This window comes from Lactuca virosa, chromosome 8 (assembly GCF_052849685.1).
Source record: "Lactuca virosa cultivar CGN04683 chromosome 8, Lactuca_virosa_CGN04683_v6, whole genome shotgun sequence".
NCBI lineage: Eukaryota > Viridiplantae > Streptophyta > Magnoliopsida > Asterales > Asteraceae > Lactuca > Lactuca virosa.
In genome coordinates this window covers 275,747,746-275,772,592 of record NC_136433.1, presented here as the reverse complement: position 1 = coordinate 275,772,592, position 24,847 = coordinate 275,747,746, and the positions used below count along the sequence as shown (strand labels likewise).

Below are 24,847 nucleotides of genomic sequence, written 5' to 3'. Positions count from 1 at the left end.
AATTCCCTCTAACGGGGGGATGATGTGACAACCCGAAATTCTTAATTGTATAAACTCTACAGTCAAGCACTACAAATAGCAGTCAAATTCATTTTAGTACATTTTTGGTCGGTTTAAAGTCCGTTTGAGTGTTTTTATTTTAAATTCGTCAAACGAATAAATAAAAGGAAGTACTTTTTAGGACTAAAGTGGAGCGATTAAGCATTTAACACCATAACATGGTGTTTACGGCCAAACCTTGGGGGTTTGCACCGTAAACTCCATTTTGACCATGAACTCATGCTTAAGGCATGAGTTTACTCCCCAAACTCCTCACTTCTCACTTCCTAGCTCAAGAATGTAAGTTTCTCTTCACTTGATTTGTTGTTATAACCTTCCATCTAGTTGTTATACATCATTTCATCAATGAATTCTTCATTTTTACCTAGATCTTCAAGCGTTCTTCAAAACACCAAGAATACATACTAGTGTTCTTGGGCTCGAAACACTCTTACAAGCTTCCCATAAGTAAGTACACTCCTCCTAACTAGTTACTTGCTTAGTATACTTGTTTATCCATGGAAAAACATCAGGAACACCCAAGAACACTTGGGTTAACGGTCAAGGGATCTCCTTGAACCGTAAACACCATCAAGTGGTGTTTAAGTGCCCCTAACACCTTCTAAGGCTTGGATATTGGACTAGAACCTTGCATGCATGAGCTAGAAACCCCAAATCACGAAATGGATGTAGTGACCATGAGTTTACGGCCGTAAACTCATGGGTTTACGACCGTAAACTCAAGGGTTTATGACCGTAAACTCCAAGGGAGTGGTCCAAGGACCGTAAACTCCAAAGATTAGCCATTTTGAGCCATAGTCCCTTTCTAAGCCTTTGATTCAAACCTAGAACACTTCCTTGAGGGGTATAAGACCTTAAAACACACAAATGCGCCAATTACCATGAGTTTACGGTCGTAAACTCATGGGGGAAAATGACCAAAAACTGTAATCACATATAGGGTTACCAATTGGGAAGTAAACTCCAATGTGAGGCCATACTCTCTTTAGATGCAACCCTTGAGTACTCCTAGCACTTGAAACAAAGTGTTTCCACGTATTAGGATGTCTTTACTTGATTAATTAGTGGTTAAATGACTAATTAGATACATTCATGTATCACTACTTGTTACATAGGATCCGGGTGTGTGTTCAAGTCCTCACTTGACACTTAGCATCCTATCCGGCACTTCCATCCAAACCACTCACTGCAGGTGTGTTCATACCCCTTAATTAACCTTTGAAATGATTTTAAATGCTTTTATGGGGGGGAATACAAGTTGAACATTTCTAGTTATTGCTTTAATCACATGTGATCAATAACTAGAACAAACATAAAGATTTTCTATTGCTATCAAACTTATGGATTTTCAAGTGTTTCAAAACATTTTATTAAACTCTTAAAATGCTAAAACTGTTTTCAAATTCTTTTAAACTTACATTATTTTCAGACCCATATCTACGGCAATATATTTATATAAGTAAGACTTGAAGGACTTAGGACTGATAGCTCACCTTATTTCATGTTCCTTGTTTGGTTGTGGACTTAGGGTATTCTGTTAGTTGTCCGACTGTCGTTTAATTCTTAGTTATATATCATATATATATATATATATATATATATATATATATATATATATATATATATATATATATATATGTGTGTGTGTGTGTGTGTGTGTGTGTGTGTGTGTTGGATATAATAGTTTTCACTTCTGTTCAGTACCTTTGTGTAACAAAGACATGCAAATAACATTACTATTTAACTATAATAGGTATAGTTAAGGATTACTATTCATGACTACTATTACAATGACACTTACCAGGGTCAGTTCAGTTATGAATCAATACTCATTTTATACTCTACAAGAGAACACTCTATACATTACACAAGAAAACATACTATACAATATACAATAGAATACACTATATACTAATACAAGAAAACATTACTACACTATGACATACTACATAAACATTTGAATACTATAAAAAGAATGTGACATACTACTTCTCGATACGACACTTTATTGTGCTATCACTTTGTAACCAGAGTCTCATGGAGGGAGAGCGGGCATTGTGTGTATAGATCTATACGGGACAGACACTCCCACATCCTGACTGCTAGCTATAGTTCTAGCCGAAAGGCCAAGGGGTGACAGAATGCTACCCCACTATGTATGACCTGGAGGGTCATCAGTTATTCAGCCGTCGATCAGCATGGTTACATACGAGTTCACATTCAAACCTTTAATTAACCAATTAAGAATTAAAGGAAAAAATAGACTTTTCGAGGCGTATTGTTCATTTAATACCACCTGGAGTCTACACATTACCATTCTAGACTTTTCGAGGCGTATTGTTCATTTAATACCACCTGGAGTCTACACATTACTATTTTAGACTCTCCGAGGTGTACTGTACATTTAGTACTACCTGGAGTCTGTACTTCATTATTTTGTGATTTTGTCACATACTCATTTAACTAAACTATATTTTCATACATATAGCTTCACTAGGGAAAAACCCTTACATTTACAAAAGAACAAATATACAAACAATCGGGTCTTGGTAGAAGACTACTTGTACTAGAAAATATAGGATTTTCTAGGGAGCATACTATTTACAAACATTGAAATCAGTTATTACACTACATCGTTGTAGACATTTCTATACAAGCAATGACACTAAATACTTATGAACCCACCAGCTTTATGCTGATAGACTCTTTCAAAATAACTTGTATTCTCAGGTCATCAGTAGACAGGTACAGATGAAGCTTTTGAGAAGATGGAGCACATACAAGACTCATCTTTTATTTTGATTATACTTTTGGTGTCTTTCAAACTATACAGAACACGCTTGTATTACAATTATTATATTAATGCAATGGATGTTGTTGATTGTCTTTACTATTATGCATTGTTGTGATACTGTACATGACGTCCTCCACCCCAGAACGTTTCCGCTGTTCTTGGTTTTGGGGTGTGACATTCTCTCATAACCTAACTTATGCAACATGTATCATTTGACTTTTGTTGACCATAGAACCCTTTTGGATCCTTTGGTTTTCTTTGTTATAATCATGTTTTACAAAGTCTACTATATTTTTGATTGTTTTTCTACTTTAGTTATGGGCTAAAAACCTTTCCTTTCGTTTAGAGTAGATAAACCTTGAACCTATGTGTTGATTTTGAAGATTTCAGATTTAATCTAGTAATTTATTTATTATGCTTGCTTGATAAAAATCCTCATGTGTTAAAGTTTCAATCTTTTAAGTTTATTTTTTAGTATCATTAAGTTTAGGCATCTCCAACCCGCCCCAAACACCATTTTTTCCCTCATTTTTTCCTCTATTCTTCTCCAACCCTACCCCATTTCCATCTCCATTTTTGGAGATATGAATAGTATTCCCTCAAATATGGAGGAATACAATTCATATCTCTAAAAATGAAGTTGAAATTTGGTTGCTGATTTTAGTCCATTTCTTTTTTATTGTATACATTTCTAGTTTATTTTTATCTACTAATTATAAATTAAATGCAATATTTAATATTTGTAATATTATGTTATATACTAATTTATATTAAGTAATCATAAATATAGACTTTAATATTTATTTATTGAATTCTTATTAAAAATTAAATACATACTAAAGACTTGAAACACGATAACATAATTTATAACACATAGTAACCGACTATGATCGTGATCTTGATATATTTATTATAAAAATAATATTGTTTATTTGATAATTATTTATAATAAATTAATAACTTATTTAAATTTATTATATGTAAATATTTTATTTATGATAATATAATTTGTAATATTATTGTATTTAAAAAATATAATATATATTTGTTAAAAGCTAATTAGTAGAGGGGTGTATTTGACCATATGTATAAGTTACAAAAATGGAATATTGTAGGAATATACTTTTTAGGATAAAAATGGAGTAGGGTTGGAGATGAAACATTATTTACCCCATTTTTTACTTCATTTAAAGAGGAAAATGGAGATGGGTTGGAGATGGTGTTAGATAATCAGTTTATCTTGATGTGTTTGAATCGTATGTTTTTATGAACTATAGAATTGTTTGACTAGGGCTTGACCAAAAACTTAAGGTTAAATAGAAAAGTTGGTAACTTTAATATGTGAGATTATATGTGATGATCCTTCTGTTAGATTAAGGTATCTAAGGTCTTAACTATAGTGATGTAATCTTATGCATAAAAGAAAAGTCATTTTTGGGTTGCCCTCATTACTAGAAATAGTTAGCAATGATATTAACAGAGAGTGGAAATGATTTATCAATTTATAATGTGGTTAATAATTTAATTAGAAATTGATTATAATTAATTTAAAAAAATCATAATTAATTGGAAATTAATTTTGGATTAATTAGACTTAATTAGACAAGTCTTAAATTCCAATTGTTCATTACTTGAGCAAAGGAAGGATTCTAGAACCCTCCTAAGGTGGTCAGTTTTTGGGCTATTCCAGAAGGGTTCTGGAAACCTCTTTTAGCTGATAGAGATATCTAATTAAATCTGAATATGTTAATATTCAAATTATGATTTATCCTAGATATCTAGCAGCTATAAACAGAACCCCGTAGCTAGGATTTTCGGCCCCTTAATCTCTTGTGAAGAAAGAGCCAAAAATCTCCTCTCCCTCCTCTATCCTCAAGTCAATTCTTGGGTTTGGGTGTGACTCATTAGAGGCAACCATAATTTGGGTGTTAGCTTTTTGAAGTATACTAAAGGATTCAAGAGTGTTACGTACGATTGTTACACTAAATATATATACAATGTAATCCATTAATTTCGATCTAGGCTACGGTTTATGATTGTTTCAATAACATGTGCCATAATTATTTGATGATTAATACTTATCTTAAATAATTAAAATCAGAATTTTTAACTATGTAATGGGATAAATCCTAATTCGAAAATCAAGGTTGATAAATATGGAATTAATTTTATTTATTTAATAATTTAATTAAGATAACCTTAATCCATTAAATATTATTAATCTCAATTATTTGAATAATATATATTTAAAAGAAAAAACAATTAATTAGATTCAAACCTTCTATTCTTAAAAAAGTTTAAACTTCCTTACATATATTATAAGAGTATATAATACTATACGTATAAGATTAATAATTGTCACTTAAACCAAGATTAGGCCTCATTCATGAAGTTGTGTTATAAAAGATGTTTAAGGAAACAACCTATAAAATAATCGTTGAATGGGTGTCCTTTTCACCCACTACTTCTTTGTGGAGTGGATTATTCTTAGCCGAAAGGAATCTGATAGGACATTAATCATGTGAATATTATCATATAAAGTACTAGAACACTGGAAAAAAATCCCACTCTGGTTACTTTAGGAAAAATGTGAAATTCTATGCTAATCCATGAAAACGCACATTATTTCTTTGTGAGTCGTTGGTGGAGCCTGTGTAGTTAACCGACACACTAACTTGGGACTACAAAGTTGAAATGATGGTATAACTTGAATTTATGATTGTTGATGGATTGTGTGTGGTTAACCGAAACATTAATGTGAGATCATAAACGACATCAAGGGTGTTGTAACATCTGATTTCTGGTATGCCTTTTATTCAAGTATTTTTGTGTTTTTCTCTGGGACTCGACGAGTTGGAGGCCCAACTCGTCGAGTACAGTCGGGACCCGCGGACAGTTTAAGTGACCTACTCGACGAGTCGGGAGACTGACTCGGCGAGTAGGTGCTGGATGAGTAAAACCCTAAATTTGAGGGTTTGCACCCTATTTAAACACCTTATCTCAGCCTCCATTGCCCTTATCACTCCCAGAAAGCTGCATATCGAAACCCTAGCCAATTTTGTGTGTTCTAAGGACATTTTGGTATATTTGGTGGTTTGTGAAGCTTGAGAAGAAGAAAGAAGCTTGAAAGTTCGAGTTGGGGCTTAGAGATTCGGAGTTCTAGTTCCATTTTCAGCACAATCAAGGTAAAATGCCCCTGTCTTGGTCTTCCATGTGTTTATTCATCTTTAGACTTGGATTTTGGGAACATTTAGGGCTTTCCAAGCCATTTTCGGATTTGTGGGGTGTTATATGGAGCCTTGACTTTAGATCTGAGTCATTGGAAGGGTCTCATGGCATAAAGGTGCCAACTTTATGGCCATGAGATCCCCATGCATCATTTAGAGCACCTTTTATGGCTTTTTGAGCCAAAGCCCACATGCATGTGCACCAAGTTTGGAGCTTTACGTATGAAATAGACATTAGGGGGCCAGATCTATGGTTTTGAGGTGTTAAGACCCTTTGAAATCGACTATATAGTATTGGTCAAGGATGGACTCGACGAGTTGCTCTTGGGACTCGGCGAGTCTCGGTGTATTGACCACCAAATCCTTTCTATGGATGTACCAGTTGTTAGGGAGTAAAGTCCCTTAGATGTTTGGACACGTTAAGGGACCTGGGAATCATGGGACTCGACGAGTGGATGAACAGACTCGGCGAGTCCAATGCAATCTCCCAATCTTTGAAGATGAACTCGACGAGTTGTTCATACAACTCGGCGAGTCGCAGACCGAACACGTTCTTATGAGGGAGATGAACTCGTCGAGTTCAAGGAGGAACTCGACGAGTCGGATGAAAATGGTCCTGATGTTTTGAATGAAGGAGAACCCGTCGAGTTCTTGCTAGACTCGACGAGTGGAATCGGGGTTGGCTCGGGTTAGTGGAGTATCGACTCGACGAGTTGGTAGAACAACTCAGCGAGTCAGGTCAACTGGGTGTTGACTTTGACCAATATTGAATTTTCTTGGTTTTGGTATTGACCCTGGTTAGGGTTGCTTGTTCTGTTTGATGACTTGAGGGTTGTCGTGTAGGGATTGAGGAGTCGAGGAGAGCCGACCTTCACGTCGAGGATAGTTCAGACGCTACACGACATCGAGGTGAGTTACCTTCCAATAGGATTGGGTCTAAGGCACAAAGGCCAGCCCACTAGTGATTGTTTAGTTAGGATGATTATCTTTGTGATAATTGTCTAGTCTTTAATTGTTGGATATGTGAGTATGCTAGATTGCTTGGTATGGAAGTATGATAGTTGCCTTCTTATGTGAGATAGTATCAATAGGAGGGGACTAGTCCCCGATTCGGTCGTTAGGACCAATGGGTAGGTCAGACACCCCAGATATGTCTGACAGCATGATTGTGATATGCTATTATGTGTTAGTAGTAGGGGTGAAATAGTCCACGTGTTCGGTTGAGATAGACCGGAGGGCAGGTCAGCACCCCAGAATCGCTTGACATGGGTAGGTCTGCACCCTAGAATGGCTCGACATGGGTAGGTCAGCACCCCAGAATGGCTTGACATGGGTAGGACGGGTGCCCCAGAACTGCCCGGCAGTATGTATGCTATGTGATTGTATGGTATGTGGTATGATGGGGGAACTCACTAAGCTTTGTGCTTACAGGTTTAGTTTTGGTTTCAGGTACCTCTTCGTCTAAGGGGAAGGAGCCGGCGGTGTAGCAGCGCGTCACACACACACCTATGATTTCCGCTTAGAGTTTTCTGGGATTATACTCTGATATTTTGATACTTCAGATGTTTTGGTTTTGAGATTTGATATTATGGTTTTATGTATTGACATGATTTTGGATATGTTTTTGTAACATCCCAAAAATCAAGACCAAAAATTTCATTTTTAATTAAGTGGTTCGTAGAATAGATTATCAAAACATTGCCAAAACCATGTCATTACATAAAATCATAGCATCATGTCTCAAAATCTCATCATCAAAGTAATATCAGAGTAAATTCCGAGAAAAAACTCAATGCGGAAATCATGAGTGTGTGTGTGTGACTCGCTGCTACACCGCCGGCTCCTTCCCCTTACATGAAGAGGTACCTGAAACCAAAACTAAAACTGTAAGCACAAAGCTTAGTGAGTTCCCCCATCATACCGCATACCATACAATCTCATAGCATACATACTGTCGGGCATTTCTGGGGTACCCGACCTACCCATGTCAAGCCGTTATAGGGTGCTGACCTACCCATGTCGAGCCATTCTGGGGTGCCGACCTACCCATGTCAGGCTACTCTGGGGTGCCGACCTACCCTCAGGTCTATCTCAACCGATCACGGGGACTACTTCACCCCCTACCGCTAGCATATAATATCATATCATAATCATGTTGTCAGACATATTTCGGTGTCCGACCTACCCATTGGTCCTAATGACCGGAACGGGGACTGGTCCCTTCCTACTGGTACTATCTCACATAACATAGCATGCTAGCATACGCACATATCAAGCAATAGCAAACCAGACAATTATCACAAAGACAATCATCTCAACCAAACAACTACTAGTGGGTCGTCCTTGGTGCCTTAGACCCACTCCTACTTGAAGGTAACTCACCTCGATGTCGTGTAGTGTCTGAAATGTCCTCGGTGTGAAGGTCGACTCCCCTCGACTCCTCAATCCCTACACGACAATCCTTCTAAGTTATCAATTTGAACATGCAACCCAAACCATGGTCAACTCAATTCAGTCAAAGTCAACATTGGTCAATGTCAACACCCAGTTGACCTGACTCGCCGAGTTGGTCTACCAACTCATCGAGTCCATACCCCACTAACCCGATCCAACCCCGACTCTACTCGTCGAGTCTAGCAAGAACTCGACGGGTTCCCCTTCATACAAACCATCGGGACCATCTTCATCTGACTCGCCGAGTTCATCCTTGAACTCGTCGAGTTCATCTCCCTCATAAGAATGTGTCCAGTCTATGACTCGTCGAGTTGTATGAACAACTCGTCGAGTCCATCTTCAAAGATTGGGAGATTGCCTTGGAATCGTCGAGTCTGTTCATCCACTCGTCGAGTCCCATGATTCCTATGTCCCTTTACGCGTCTAAACAACTAAGGGACTTTCCACCCTAACAACTGGTTCATCCACAGAAAGGATTTGGTAGTCAATCCGACTCGTCGAGTCCTAAGAATGACTCATCGAGTCCATCCTTGACCATTACTATACAGTCGATTTAAATGGGTTTTAACACATCACAACCATAGATCTGGCCTCCTAACGTCCATTTTACACGTAAAGCTACAATCTTGCTATACATGCATGGGGTATTTAGCTCAAATGGTCCTAAATGTCACACCCCAAAACCGGAACGACAGAATCGTTCGGGGGTGGAGGACGTCATGTTTAGTATCACGAGATATGTATACGGTAAGCAAGTAATGAACAACCATTTCATTTCTAAAGAAAGTGTTTACAATGTATGTGTTCATAAAACATAGAATTCATACACAAATAACAAAACAAGACTTGAAGCTATAATGTTGCATCTTCTGGATCCCTAGCACGAGCACCTGTCTAATAGTCTCATGAGAATACAAGTTATTTGAAAGAGTTGATCAGCAATTAAGCTGGTGAGTTCATAAGAGTTTAGTGATGTAAGTAAGCTATAAAGTGTTGTTAAAAATGTAAATGTAAAATGGTGTTAAAATGTAGTTGTAACATGTAGTTGTAAAATGCCGTAAGTTGTAAGTTCTGTTTTGAAAAGTTCGCCTGTTCCTCTAGAAAATCATATATTTCCTACTTTGATGGAAGTTTAAGTAAAATGACACTACAACCCATTCTATGGGTACTAAGTGGGTACAAGTTATATAAGACTCAGAGTAAACAAACAATCGATTGTGCGCATCTGCCCTAAGCTCACAACCAAACAAGGAACAGGAATTAAGGCGGATAGCACACATTCCATTGGTTGTTAGATCATCGTCATATATAACCCTGGTGTAATCACTTGTTACTCATGGAGTTAATTGCAATGTTTCCTTTATATCTAATGAAGAAGTTCTTTAAGAAAACCCTTATTTCTTATAATAAAATAGTGACCGTAGTGACTACTTTTATAATATCTTATTTTATACTGCTATATATAATCTAATATCGGATAGAAAGTTAATTGAGTGAATCTGCCCTAATTCCACAACCAAACGAGGAACATAAATTAAGGCGGAAAGCACACATCCAACTACCTATTGGGTATTAGTTTTATACATAAACATGGTGTATAAACTAAGGTATTATAGAGTTACTCACCTAAGGTCTTTTAAATTGTACCGGTTTAATAAAATGGATTAAACCCTTTACTTGGAAGTTTCTAGTTTTGAATACCAAAAGTACTGAAAGTATGTTTTGTACTAGAAAAACTGTGCTTTGACTCTGTGTCCTATAACCTGACCCATACCTGGTACCCTTATGATGACTCAATGTATACTAAGCATACATATATATAGAACCGGGTAGAAAATAGATTGGGTGAATTCATTCCAAGCCCACAACCAAACAAGGAACAGGAAATGAAGCGGAGACCACACATCCTATTACCTGTCGGACCCTATTGGTATATATATATATATATCCTGTTATGTATACATTAAGGAATCATAAGACTAGCATTATGGTCCTATCTTTTATTCGTATCCTTCTACCAAGGCATCTTCTGTTATGTGCTAGACTCGACTGTTCCGTTTATCGTTTGTAAGAATGTATATTTTCAAGTGGCTAGAACCCTTACTATACGATCTCCCTGTCAGGAAAATAGTTTGGGTTGGACTTTCAAGTGGTACTGTCACTTTATGAAAGAAAGGGAAGTGTAAGTACACAGTTGTCGTTTATAATGACATGCGGATGTACTAATAACCTAAAAACATATTTGTTTTATTACGGTTATAATGTGAAGGCTAGAACCCTTACTATACGATCTCCCTGTCAGGAGATTAGGGGAACTAAACACGACCTCTGCAAATTCTTGCAAGACATGTAATTCACATTAAAGTATATGATCATGTATACCCAATATAACTATCACCTTTTGTTTAAAACAATGAGTTAGTTATTCATTGGTATAATTAGATCATGTATGTGTGTTCTCATGCTATAGCAACCTAACTCGTTTGTTTTGTACTGTATCTTGTACGTTCTGTTTGTTTCTAGTAATTGTGGGTTCTCTCTGTATAGTATTGTTTGATTCTCTTCACTATATGTTCTGTATGGTATTGACTCTTTGTGTGCTTCATTATACTAGAAGTAATGAATAGCATTCTCCTAAACTATACCTATTATAGCTTACTAATGTTCTACTTGGACTGTTACTGGAAAGACTCGTTTACCTACTAAGTTATGTTTGTACTTTAAAAACAAAGTTTTGTATAACTAGAAAGTAACATAACTTTAAAAGAGTTTTGAAATGTTTTGACGACTTATAAATGACATAAGTAACATTTTGAAAGATGTTTATAACAAACATTTACACAATTATCATTGTGTTCAACTTGTATTCCCCCCTTAAAACAGTTAAAAGATTCATTACGGGGTATGAACTCACCTGATGTGGGTGATTCAAACGGGTATGCGTGTAAGGATGAGAAGTTCCACGAATGAAGTCCCGAGACACAATAAGTCCTAAATGACATATAAGGACACATATTGACATGAATATAGTGTTTATAAACAACTATATGAAAGGAAACACCTTCCAGGACTAGGAAACACCTTGATCAAGTCTTGGAATCACATGTGATTCAACAAAGGAAAGTGAAATGGCACTAACATGTGTTTACGGTTTAGGGACCAACTCCCTTGGAGTTTACGGTCGTAAACCCATCAGTTTACGGCCGTAAACTCATGGTACTTCTACCATTTTGTGTTTTGAAGACCTAAAAGTCATAATGAAGCATCCTTACTTCAAGTCTAATCCTTAGGAAGTGATTGTGGCAACATTTCACCCCTTTGTAGAGTTTACGGCCCATGGACCATTTCTCCATGAGTTTACGGCCGTAAACTCTAATGGTCCTTGATGTTTTCGATGTTTAAGGTCCTAAACACTTCAAGGAAGGGTTCTGGGTCACTTGCCTTGCATCCTATAGGGTTTACGGCCCAAATGGCCACCAAAAAGGGGTTTACGGTCTTGGGAGTTTACGGCCGTAAAATCCCTTTGATCTTGTGTTCTTGATGTTTTCAAGCCTCTAAGCATGGATACTAACTAGATATGAAGTATATGGAAGTGTACTTACGATCTAGAAGCTTGAAATGGTTGATATTAGCCAAAAACACTAGTGTGTGGTCTTGGTGTTCTTGGTGAAACTTGAAGATCTAAGAAAACATGATTTTTATGGATGAATCATGAGGATGAAGCTAGTTAAGAAGGATTATCAACAAACTAGAGAAAGAACACTTACGATTTTTGAAGATCAAGCATGAAGATCGGGATGATACTTGAGAGAAAACTCATGTGTTCTTGAAGGGAAAGTGAAAGAATGAAGAATAGTGAAGGAAATGAACTTATATGGAGGAGTTTACGGCCTACATGAGTTTACGTCCGTAAACTCCATGTTTACGGTCGTAAAATCCATAGGATAGAGTTTAGGGTTTGAATCTTGTACTGTGGCCTTAGCAGATAAAATCCAACACTTATTCCTTAAGTGTACTAGGCTAAAACTCCTCAGAAAGACCTTTAATAAGGCTAGAACTCATTACTAATGAGTTTGACACTCATTTGAGTTGATTGACTGGGCTTTAAAATCAAAAACATTTCCGGGTTGTCACACTAAAAGAGGTTCTTAAGATGCTTGGGACTTCTCATGGCCATAAACTTGACAAATCTATGCCATGTAGTCCCTTAAGGACCCTGGATCTAGATTCTTAACCCCTAACCATGCTTGCACTCATGATTGGCACCAAAAATGGTTCCTAAAAGCCCTAAATCACTCCAAAAAGGGATCTAGAAGATGAATGGACAAGGTATAAGCTTTATACCTCAATTGAGTTGTAAATGCTGCAGAAACTCTGGATCTTCTGGCTTCCTCTTGGTTCTTCAAGCTTCTCCTTCCTTCTTGTGCTCCAAAATCACCAAAATATACCACCAAGGCTCAAAGACCCTCAAGATAGACTATGGTTTCGATACTAAGTTCTGGGGGAAAATGGAGGCTGAAGTTGGGCCATATAAAGTGTTTAAATAGGGTGCAAACCCTCAAATTTAGGGTTTCATCCAGACAGCTGCTACTCGCCGAGTCGGTATGCCGAATCGCCGAGTAGGTCACGTAACTCCCGCGTGCACGCCCGATCCTACTCGACGAGTTGGTCCTTCAACTCGTCGAGTCCCTTTTCTAAAATGATAAATCTTCATTTAAGAATGCTTATCAGGAACCGGGTGTTACAGTTTTGATAAATTATTTTATAAATCACTTAATTAAAAATCAAATTTTTCGCCTCGAATTTTGGGATGTTACAGGTGTCAACGTGTTTGCATGGTTATTCACATCTTGTTTGTGATCCTCGATATCCGAGTCACAAATATGGAAGCATAATCCGAGATTAAACACCATTGATAAGATTAAATGAATCTGAAAAGATATAGGAGTTTAATAGAGATTGAAATTGGTAAAAAGCCTTACATACCTAAATAGATTTCTAATTTGATTACGACATCCATATTCAAAGTTTAAATTAATATATGGATCATAGCCTTACATATTAAATTTGGGTTAAAATATTAAGGATTGAAATCAGCTAACTTAAACTTTCTCAAATATAACAGATGTCAGGAAATGGTGATTATCCTCCTCCTCCTCCTCCCAACCCTCCAAGTTCAAACTTCAATATATTTCCGATTTTGTCTGAAGAAAATCTCACTGGTCCAAACTACATGGAATGAATGCGCAACTTAAAGATGACTTTTCATTATGAGAACAAGCATATGTTCTTGATATTCTAATTCCTGATATCAACACAAATACCGCTACTCCAGATGAAATAGCTGCCAACAACAAACTCATTGCTACTATGACCCAAGATTTGTAAAATTCCTATGAGGAATATTGGCCATATGAAATGAATATAGCTCTTAGTGAAATGTTTCACCATAAATCTAGGCAAGAACACTCTTAGATCGTTAAAGCCCTAATGCAATGCATGCTCATGGAAGGAGAATCTGTGTGTGATCATGTGCATAAAATATAGAGACACGTGGAAATAGTAGGAAAGTTATCTCCCAAACCAAGTGGAAATGGAAAACCCACATTGGAGAGTGTATTGGTCGGTCAAAGGGGAAAAATAACTATGAAGTCTCTCTTGTTAGTGATCTGAAACATGTCGTTTGCTTTCACTATGGTCAAAAGGGGCATTGGAAGAGAAGCTTCCCAAAATAGATTCAAGAAGGAAAGGCCAAGGTATCCGGTTCTACTTCTGGTATGTACTCAATTGAAATTAATAACGAACGTATTTCTAATTCTTGGGTCCTTGATACAGGATGTGGTTTTCACATTTGTTCTAATATAAAGGGTCAAAAGGAAAGTGAGGAACTCGAGAATAGGAGGCTGAACCTAATCATAGGAAACAAACGATCTTTGCCTGTTACAAGGATTGGGATTTATGAGCTAGTGTTTAATAATGACGTGGGGGTTCATTTAATTGATTGTTGTTATTATGGCTATATGACTAGAAACATAATTTCATTTCATGCTTTCTTTTGACAAGGATTTTGTTACTCTTTTGACAATGACAATGGTTCTATTCTCCTTTATAAGAATGATATTTTCATTTTCAAATCTTATCAATGAAGTGGCATGTATGAAACTATTGTGTGTATTGAAAATAATGCAATCGTGTACATAACGTTGATTCTTTTAATAGTGTAAACAAAGCATGCTTATGGCATTGACGTCTTGACCGTATAAACAAGAAGTGTATCGTGCAACTCTAAGAGGCTGGAGTCTTGGAATCATTTAACCTTAGGACAAATGATGAATGTATATCTTGTTTGTTAGGCAAGATGACTAAGTCACCTTTCACAGGAACTTGTGAAAGAGGTGAAGGTTTGTTGGATCTCATTCACACTGATGTGTGTGGGACCTTCAGACATGCCACAAGGGATACTAAGCGCTAATACATGACATTTACTAATGATTATAGTAGATATGGATATACTTACTTAATCAAACATAAATATGAAACTTTTGAAAAGTTACCAATGAAGTAGAGAGTCAATTAGGAGTGAAGATAAAAATGCTTCGATCCGATAAGGGTGGAGAGTATCATAATATCGATTTCAATGACTATCTTGAAGAATGTGGAATAGTATCATAATTAACCCCTCCTAGGAGACTACAACTTAATGGTGTAGCTGATGGGTTTTGAGCATTCTAACACTCCTATGGTGTACATGCAACCCTAGAAACCTTGGATCTATGTTTGACTAAGATACATGCAAATAATTATTTTTCCAAGGTTCTTATCCTAACTAGCATGACATGGGGTACTTGAATCAAATAAAACTAGTAGAATTACTTACCTTGTAGTAGTAGTTGATTGCTTGGAGTTTGAGAGCCTAGCACCAATAATGTGGATGCCTCAAATGGAAGTCACAAATCACCACAAACTTGGAAACTTGAGAGAATAGTCACAAACTTCTTGAAATCGGCCCTCTTGGTTTACACACATCAACTAGTATGATTTCAAGAACCAAAGCCTCCTTTATATAGTGTGGTGGATTAGGGTTACATCCATGTAAACCCTAATACCCATGTCTTTTCATTTCCATGAGATCCATGGGTTAAAGCTCCATGGAGTATCCATGGACTTTCCATGCAAGCCTAGCCCATTCCAAATAAGCATTAGCCCACACTATATAAATACAAGAGCCCATATTTAATTAGTAATACTTTTGATCTCTAAATTAATTCTAGATTACTTATAGATCAATACCAATTAAATAATATGATTTTATATTAATATATTAGAACTTATAATACATTAATAAATCATAACTTATACTATTCTCAAAAGATTATCCATAAATTGTTCGGGTGAAGTGCAACCCAAATGGACCATGACGGGTCGGGTCAAGTACATACCAAATATAGTTATGGACTTAGACACTATATCCAACACTCTCCCACTTGGATAAGTCTAATAACTATAGTTGCAAGTATGACTTCAGGAACCGATCAGCAATCGTAGCTCTTTAAACTCTGTTGAACTATGAAGCGCCATTTTAGATAAGTGATCATATAATCCTCTGTTCTAGATATCAGCCGGACAAATACATGGAACATGGTCTTGCTTATTGTCCAGCATTTGTTTCCCGATTTCCGATTTGTTTGACATAGAACTTAACTTAACATAGGTCAAAACAAAATCATCGAGGGGCCCAGATATCGCTTCTAATCCAAGAAGGAACAGATAAACTTTGACTTATATGTTTGCTCTACTACTTGTTGAATTACACACAAAGGTACGTTTTATAACATCGAGTTACCAATGCGTTTTCGTACAATCAATGCATAACCAACTCATAGGTAACGTATCATATGTCTAGGTTTGAAGACTTATATGATATTACCGTCTCATGATCACTCGAGATAAATTCTATGAAGTGATGCCAGTGAGTGTGGGTTGAATCCAATACTCAGAACTTATGAGCACTCATGAGTGTTGTAGCCCCGCTTTGTCTAACATCTTAGACCTCTACAAGCCAACCCATGATAGTCTTGATTCATATCTACTTCCAACATATGACCGACTGTGGAGAGTTTGAATAATATGATATAAACCATAACATAATTAATCTGGAAGTCAAAACATGCAAAAAGAAATAATAGTAAACGATTGACAAGAGATAGCAACACTTTACTCATAAATAACAGCTTTTATTTATCATCAAATGTCAATTACATTTTACAAATTTCAAGACTATCTAACTACTAAAACTAATATCATCCTTCAGCCCTATGCTCCGAGCATGCTGGAGATGCTTAACCCGAGTCAGTCCCTTCGTGAGGGGATCTGCTGGATTCTCATCCGATGATAACCTCTTTGCCACGAGGTTTCTTTCTTCTATTCGATGTCTGATGAAGTGATATTTTTTGTCAATGTGTCTGGATCTCCCATGATCTCTTGGTTCCTTGGCTAAGGCAACCGCACTATTGCTGTCACAGAAAATCTCCATTGGCTCCTTTATAGCTGGTACAACTCCAAGGTCTCCAATGAAGTTCTTTAGCCATATAGCCTCCTTTGCTGCCTCGCTTGCTGCTATATACTCTGATTCACAAGTGGAATCAGCCACTGTCTCCTGCTTGGAACTTTTCCAAGTAATTGCCACTCCGTTTAGAGTAAAGACCCAGCCCGACTGAGAGCGGAAATTATCCCTGTCAGTCTGAAAGCTAGCATCACTTTACCCTACAACTCTCAAGTCTTCACTGCCACTGAGGGTAAGGACCCAGTCCTTAGTCCTCCGTAGGTACTTGAGGATATTTTTTACCGCAGTCCAGTGTGCCTTGCCAGGGTTCCCCTGATACCTGCTAACCATGCTCAAAGTAAAGGGTACATCAAGTCGAGTATACGTCATAGCATATATGATCGATCCTACAGCTGAAGCATAAGGTATTCGACTCATTTCTACTATCTCAGCCTCAGTACTAGGGCTTTGTGTCTTACTCAATCTGGCGTTACTCTGGATGGATAACTCTCCTTTCTTGGAGTTATGCATGTTGAACCTTTTCAACACTTTGTCCACATAGGTGCTTTCACTAAGTCCAATTAGTCTTTTACTCCTGTTTCTCAAAATCCTTATCCCTAGGATATAGGCAGCTTCTCCAAGGTCCTTCATAGCGAAACACTTCCCAAGCCAGGACTTTACTTCCTGCAGGGTTGGGATGTCATTTCCTATGAGTAGTATGGCATCCACATACAGTACCAAAAAGCTGACTATACTCCCACTAGCCTTGATATAGACACAAGATTCATCTTCACTCCTTGAAAAGCCAAATTCTTTGACTTTCTCATCAAAGCAAAGATTCCATCTGCGAGGTGCCTGTTTTAATCCATAAATGGATTTCTCGAGCTTACACCCTCTACTGGGGTACTCTGTACTGACAAAACCCTCTGGCTGAACCATGTAAACATCTTCAGCCAACTTTCCATTAAGGAAAGCGGTTTTGACATCTATTTGCCATATTTCATAATCATGAAATGCAGCAATGGCTAACAGAACCCTAATAGACTTAATCTTGGCCACTGGTGAAAAGGTCTCATCATAATTAACTCCCGGAGTTTGAGAATAACCCTTTGCAACCAGTCGTGCCTTATAAGTGTGTACATTACCATCCATGTCGGTCTTCTTCTTGAAGATCCATTTGCACCCAACTATCTTACGATCAGGTACATTGTCAAGCAAGTTCCAAACTTGATTGTCATACATGGACTGTATCTCGCTATCCATAGCCTCTTTCCATTTAGCAGCCTCAGGGCCTGTCATGGCTTCCGTGTAGCTGTTAGGCTCATCCAGATTTACCAGTGTGTTATCACTGATAAGTGTCTCACCTTCTGCAGTAATATGAAAACCATAATAATGCTAAGGTGCATTCCTAACTCTGGTGGAACACCTCAGAGGTGTAGATTCTTCAGTCGGCTCAACAGGAGTTTCCTCCTCAGGTTGAGGGCTAGGGTTTGAGGTTCCTTCACCACTTGACTCTTGAATTTCCTCAAGGTCAATTTGCCTCCCACTGTCTCCTTGGCTCATGAATTCTCTCTCTCGAAAGAATCCTCTTCTTGCTACAAAGACCACATTATCACTGGGTCTGTAGAAGATGTAACCAAAGGATTTCTGTGGGTAGCCGATGAAAATACACCTTTCGCTTCGGGGTTCGAGCTTATCGTGAGTCCCGCGTCTCGCGAAAGCCTCACAACCCCAAATCTTGATGTGGTCTAGATTGGGAACTTTTCCAGACCACACCTCGTGAGGTGTTTTGGCAACCTTCTTTGTAGGGACTAGATTAAGGATATGGGCGGCAGTCTCTAAGGCATACCCCCAAAATGAGATTGGTAGTGAAGCTCGACTCATCATGGAACGAACCATGTCCAACAAGGTCCGATTGCGCCTCTCAGCTACACCATTCAACTGTGGTGTCCTAGGAGGTGTCAATTGTGAGACAATCCCACATTCCTTAAGATAGTCAAGGAACTCAGTACTAAGATACTCAACACCACGATCGGATCGAAGCATCTTAATGTTCCTGCCCAACTGATTCTCCACTTCTTGCTTAAACTCTTTGAATTTCTCAAAGGTTTCTGACTTGTGCTTGATTAGGTAGACATATCCATATCTACTAAAATCATCAGTAAAAGTCATATAGAACCGATTAAAATCTCTTGTGGCGGTTCTGAAGGGTCCACACATATCCGTGTGTATGAGGTCCAACAAACCTTCACCCCTAGCACAAGTGCCAGTAAAAGGTGACTTTGTCATTTTACCAAGCAAACAAGATTCACAATTATCATCTGACTTTAGGTCAAATGACTCCAAGACTCCATCCTTTTGGAGTTGGCCTATGTGTTTCTTGCTTACATGTCCAAGACGATAATGCCATAAGGATGCTTTATCTAAGCTAGTGGAAGAGTTAATACACAATACATTATTTCCTAGATTATCTACAACAGATACAGTTTCATACACGCCATCACTAGGTAATGCTTTAAAATAAAGAACATTATTAAAGAAAGCATCAATACTACCATTATTATTATCAAAATAAAAGGTAAAACCTTGTTTATACAATGCATGAAAGGAAATAACATTTCTTGCCATTTCTGGCGAATAATAACATTTATTCAAATCTAATGTAAACCCACTATTTAGCACTAAGGAATAAAATCCTATCTTGGTGACAGGTGAAGCTTTCCTGTTTCCCATGATCAAGTTTATCTTTCCCTGCTCCACATTCTCACTTCTTTTTAGTCCCTACAAATCACAACATATGTGAATACCACAACCTGTATCAAGGACCCAAGACTTAGAATGAGGTGAGTTATTAGACAATATAGTGTATATACCTGCATGGTTGGGTTTTACTTTCCCATCCTTCAAATCTTGCTGGTACTTTGGGCAGTTTCGCTTCCAGTGCGACTTTTCATGGCAATAGAAGCATTCAGCCTCATTAGGGTTAGCAGAAGGAGTGACAAAACCTTTCTTGGTTTTGCTTGAAGAGGAGCCTTCAAGGGTCTTACCCTTGGTACCCTTAGAAGGGTTCTTTCTCTTCTTCCCTTTGCCATGCCCGATTGCCAAGACATTGGCCGCAGTTGGAGTAGGAGTAGGAGTAGTAACAACCGACTTACCCTTTAGACCACTTTCGGCGGTCTTCAAGAGTCCTTGAAGTTTGCTGAGGGTGACTTCTTCCTTGTTCATGTGATATGTCATGCGGAATTGATCATAACATGATGGCAAGGAGTGCAAAATGATGTCTATTGCTAACTCCTCAAGGAAGTTCACATTCAGCTTCAGTAAACGGTCCACATACCTTTGCATTTTCTGCATGTGGCCCGTGATGGGTTCACCATCCTTCATTCGGGTTGTTATCATGGAGGAGATTATTTCATATCGCTCTTGACGAGCATTTTGATGGTAGCGGTCCATCAAGTCCTGGTGCATCTCAAAAGGATAATAGTCCTCATAGGACTTTTGGAGCTCGGCTGTCATGGTGGCCATCATGATGTATGCCACTTTTGTAGCATCTCTTTCATGTACCTCATATTCAGCAAGCTCTTCAGGAGTAGCAGTTGGCTCGGGTACCTTCAGCTCCTTGTCGAGAACATATTCTTTGTTCTCATACCGAGTGACCATCCTGATGTTTCTGATCCAATCTGTAAAGTTGGACCCATCAAAGATGACTCTCCCACAAAGATTCATGAGAGAGAAGGAGCTAGTAGGGTTTGAGCCAGAAGCATTGTTATTGGAAGACATCTGAAAAGAAGAGGGAATAGATTAGATTAGATATAGAGATAGTCCTTAACAAAACACCCAAATGTAATATTAAGGCTCGGACCCAACACAATATCTTATAACTTAGAAGAGGGATGTTGTAATCTAAGCTATAAGATATTTGAAGGTAGGTGAATGACGATTCACCAATTTCCACCATGAAAAACGAAATATTTAATTAGGTTTTAATTGGTTTAGAAACTCCTAGATTCTTTGAGATTCATTGAACTTTCTTCAATGGCATGTTTCAATCTCGAGTGTGCCCTTCAAGTTTTGTGACTGGGATGCCGAGGATCACAAAACAAGGTGTGAAGTAACCATGCAAATTACTTGGTACCCTTAATGTATTACCCCTCAATCGATGTGCCGGTTAACCACACACGCTCCATCGATACTATGATAAACATTAAGTCACCCTTTACCTACCTTGTTAAGTTCAAGTTAGTGTGCCGGTTAACCACACACGCTCCACTAACGACTTAAACAAAGTGTAAAGTGTAATTTCATGGATTGGCACCTTATTCACATTTTCCTAAAATAACTAAGATTGGGAATTCAATAAAGCTTAGTTACTTTAGTATTATCATTATACTTTTAATGAGAATTTATAAGTCCTTGTCCTACCCGTTCGGCTAACGACCCTCCACCGAGCATGTTTATGAATGTTCATATCAAAATTTCAAGAATCATAAGTACATATACAAAACTTGAAATTTTGATACGAGCTTTTGAACAAAACTTCGATTTTCAAGTTTTTTTTTTTTTTTTTTTTTTGCATCAAGTATCAAATAAACAAACCTGGCTCTGATACCACTGATGGGTTTTGAGCATTCTAACACTCCTATGGTGTACATGCAACCCTAGAAACCTTGGATCTATGTTTGACTAAGATACATGCAAATAATTATTTTTCCAAGGTTCTTATCCTAACTAGCATGGCTTGGGGTACTTGAATCAAATAAAACTAGTAGAATTACTTACCGTGTAGTAGTAGTTGATTGCTTGGAGTTTGAAAGCCTAGCACCAATAATGTGGATGCCTCAAATGGAAGTCACAAATCACCACAAACTTGGAAACTTGAGAGAATAGTCACAAACTTCCTGAAATCGGCCCTCTTGGTTTACACACATCAACTAGTATGATTTCAAGAACCAAAGCCTCCTTTATATAGGGTGGTTGATTAGGGTTACATCCATGTAAACCCTAATACCCATGTCTTTTCATTTCCATGAGATCCATGGGTTAAAGCTCCATGGAGTATCCATGGACTTTCCATGCAAGCCTAGCCCATTCCAAATAAGCATTAGCCCACACTATATAAATACAAGAGCCCATATTTAATTAGTAGTACTTTTGATCTCTAAAGTAATTCTACATTAATTATAGATCAATACTAATTAAATAATATGATTTTATATTAATATATAAGAACTTATAATATATTAATAAATCATAACTTATACTATTCTCAAAAGATTATCCATAAATTGCTCGGCTGAAGTGCAACCCAAATGGACCATGCCGGGTCGGGTCAAGTACATACCATATATAGTTATGGACTTAGACACTATATCCAACAGTAGCTTAGATGAGAAATTGAACCTTGTTAAACATTGTTCGTTCCATGATGAGTCGAGCTTTGCTTCCTATATTGTTCTGGGGGGCATGTCTTAGATACATTTCCCCATATCCTAAATATTGTTCCAACCAAGAAAGTTTCCAAAACACTCATGAGATGTGTGTAGTGGAAAACCTCCCTCACTCTCACATCATCAAGGTCTGGGGTTGTGAGGATCTCATTAGGCGCGAGCCCAAAGATAAACTTGAACCTAGAGCTGAGATGTGTATATTTATTGGTTACCCACAAAAGTCATTTGGATAATTGTTCTACAGACCAAATGATAACATGGTCTTCGTAGCTCGAATGGGAGTCATCTAAAGATCTATCCATTTCTCAGATAATTTCATATATATTATTTTTTCATTTGGGTGTTCTTCTTGTGGCATATTAGTTTTTTTTATAGAAATAATTTTTTTTAGGTTTTGAAGTAGTGTTTCTTTTGGTCTTGACTCTTAAGGTTGAAAGTTATGTTGATTTTGGTGTTTGATTTATGAATTAATCACTATTTTTTTGGTTTTAGATTAGATTTTAGTTTTATCTTGATTTTGTAACCAGGGAGGATGAGCTTGTCATTAACAATGGTGTTGGAAGGTGGTCGGTGGTGTTGGATGGTGGTTAGTAGTACATGATGTTGGTCAGTAGGAGAGGGGTTGGGTTTCGACCTGATCTTTTAATAATGGGGGTGATACCTAGTGAGAATGATGATTGTTTCTGGCGAGACGGTGCCCGGAGGTTGCTGGTGGTTACAGGCGGACAACAGTGGTGTTGGAGCCGGATAGGGAAGAGAAAATGAAAGGGGTGTTATTGGTTAGGTTATCGACCGTTTATTTATTTATTTTTTATTTTTTTAATTATAAAAATATTTAAATAGATAAAAGAAAATGAAAAAAAAATCATAAGGCAAAATAGTTTTTTCTAAATATATTTAAATTTTCCACGGATGCTATTGGGTATAGTTTTTTGGTACAACCACATAGACAAATTTTGCAACTTACTCTATTGTAAATAAGTTTTCAACTGTTACATCTTGGTGAAAAAAATTTCAAAGTACCATCGTACAAAACTCCGATTAAATCATGTATGAAAATTATTATATTTTTCTGAATACTATGTATGAAGTTATTTCTTTCTAAATATAATATAGCATCATTTTGAATGGAAAAGGAGAGGCATTCGGAAGTTTCAAAAGGAAATTATTATGTTTCCTTAAAAAAGAAGATCACTTTTTTATCAACATTCGTCAACATCTATAAGAACACGCCGCTTCATGTCTATAACGTCATAACCATTTCATCCATCCATCGATCAAATATTTGAACATTCTGACTACAATTAAGAATGGCCATGCAAACTGCACATCAAACCAGCTTTTACAGAGAGGATAAATCCACCGATAAAGACGTTGATGAATCCAAAAACAGTGTTTCAGGCAGCTTAGAATGTAATATCTGTCTGGATGCTGTCCAAGAACCCGTAGTGACACTTTGTGGTCACTTATACTGCTGGCCCTGCATTTACAAATGGATTCAGCAGAAAGATACACCATCAGAAACCTCAGAAGAGCAAAACGCAAAGTGCCCAATATGCAAAACTGAAGTCTCACAAAACACCATGGTCCCATTATACGGACCTTGCCAAACCACAATTAGTCATGGTGCTGATGAAAAAGATCATATGGTGATCCCACCGAGGCCTCCAACACCAAGATATAATCCATTAGGCACACGAGTTGAGCAAATTAGTCATCGTGGTGGCTATCAACGACAAGCACCTCCCCCTCTAGCTATGCCTAGCCGAGGTGATATGTTAATGGATGCAGCTGTTGTTGTTCCAAGTCCAACAATTGGGATGCTTGGAGAAATGGTGTCTGGGAGGATTTTGGGCGACTTGGAATCACCTTTATTTGCTACTCCCAATTCATATAATCTAGTTGGGAACACTACGAGGCGGAGAAGATTGCAGACAACACAGGCTGATAGATCGCTTAGCAGAATTTACGCTTTCTTGTTGTGTTGTATACTATTCTGTCTTTTCTTGTTTACATAAATCGATCATTCCTCCACTTCTACGTACTTGTGTGTTCTCTACATTCCGTAGGCTTTAAATTAAGCGTCTCTTTTATCCTCTTGTGTACTTGTACTGCAATTCACCAACACTTGTTAGGCGTGTTGATCTAATTAGACAGTTTTTCGACAATTAAAAGTGAGACTTAGAAGTAATTTATAAGGACTTATTTATCCTCAAAGCACCAAACTTATATTTATAAATCTATATAGTATAGAAGGTGAGAAATATTGAAAAGAAATGTTACTGTACTAGACATATAAGCAACAACGACAAATTCATTGATA

General features: G+C 37.5%; 1 protein-coding gene across 1 annotated transcript; it reads left to right on the top strand.

Moving 5' to 3' along the window:
• The first annotated feature begins 23,834 nt into the window (after positions 1-23,834).
• On the top strand, positions 23,835-24,542 carry LOC145131537 (E3 ubiquitin-protein ligase RMA1H1-like). The gene has a single exon (XM_079066213.1). The coding sequence runs from the start codon at positions 23,835-23,837 to the stop codon at positions 24,540-24,542; it is 708 nt and encodes a 235-aa protein (XP_078922339.1).
• The last annotated feature ends 305 nt before the right edge of the window (positions 24,543-24,847 follow it).

Excerpts from the sequence above, each read along its gene's own strand:
- LOC145131537 (XM_079066213.1), top strand. The coding sequence starts at position 23,835 with ATGGCCATGCAAACTGCACATCAAACCAGCTTTTACAGAGAGGATAAA.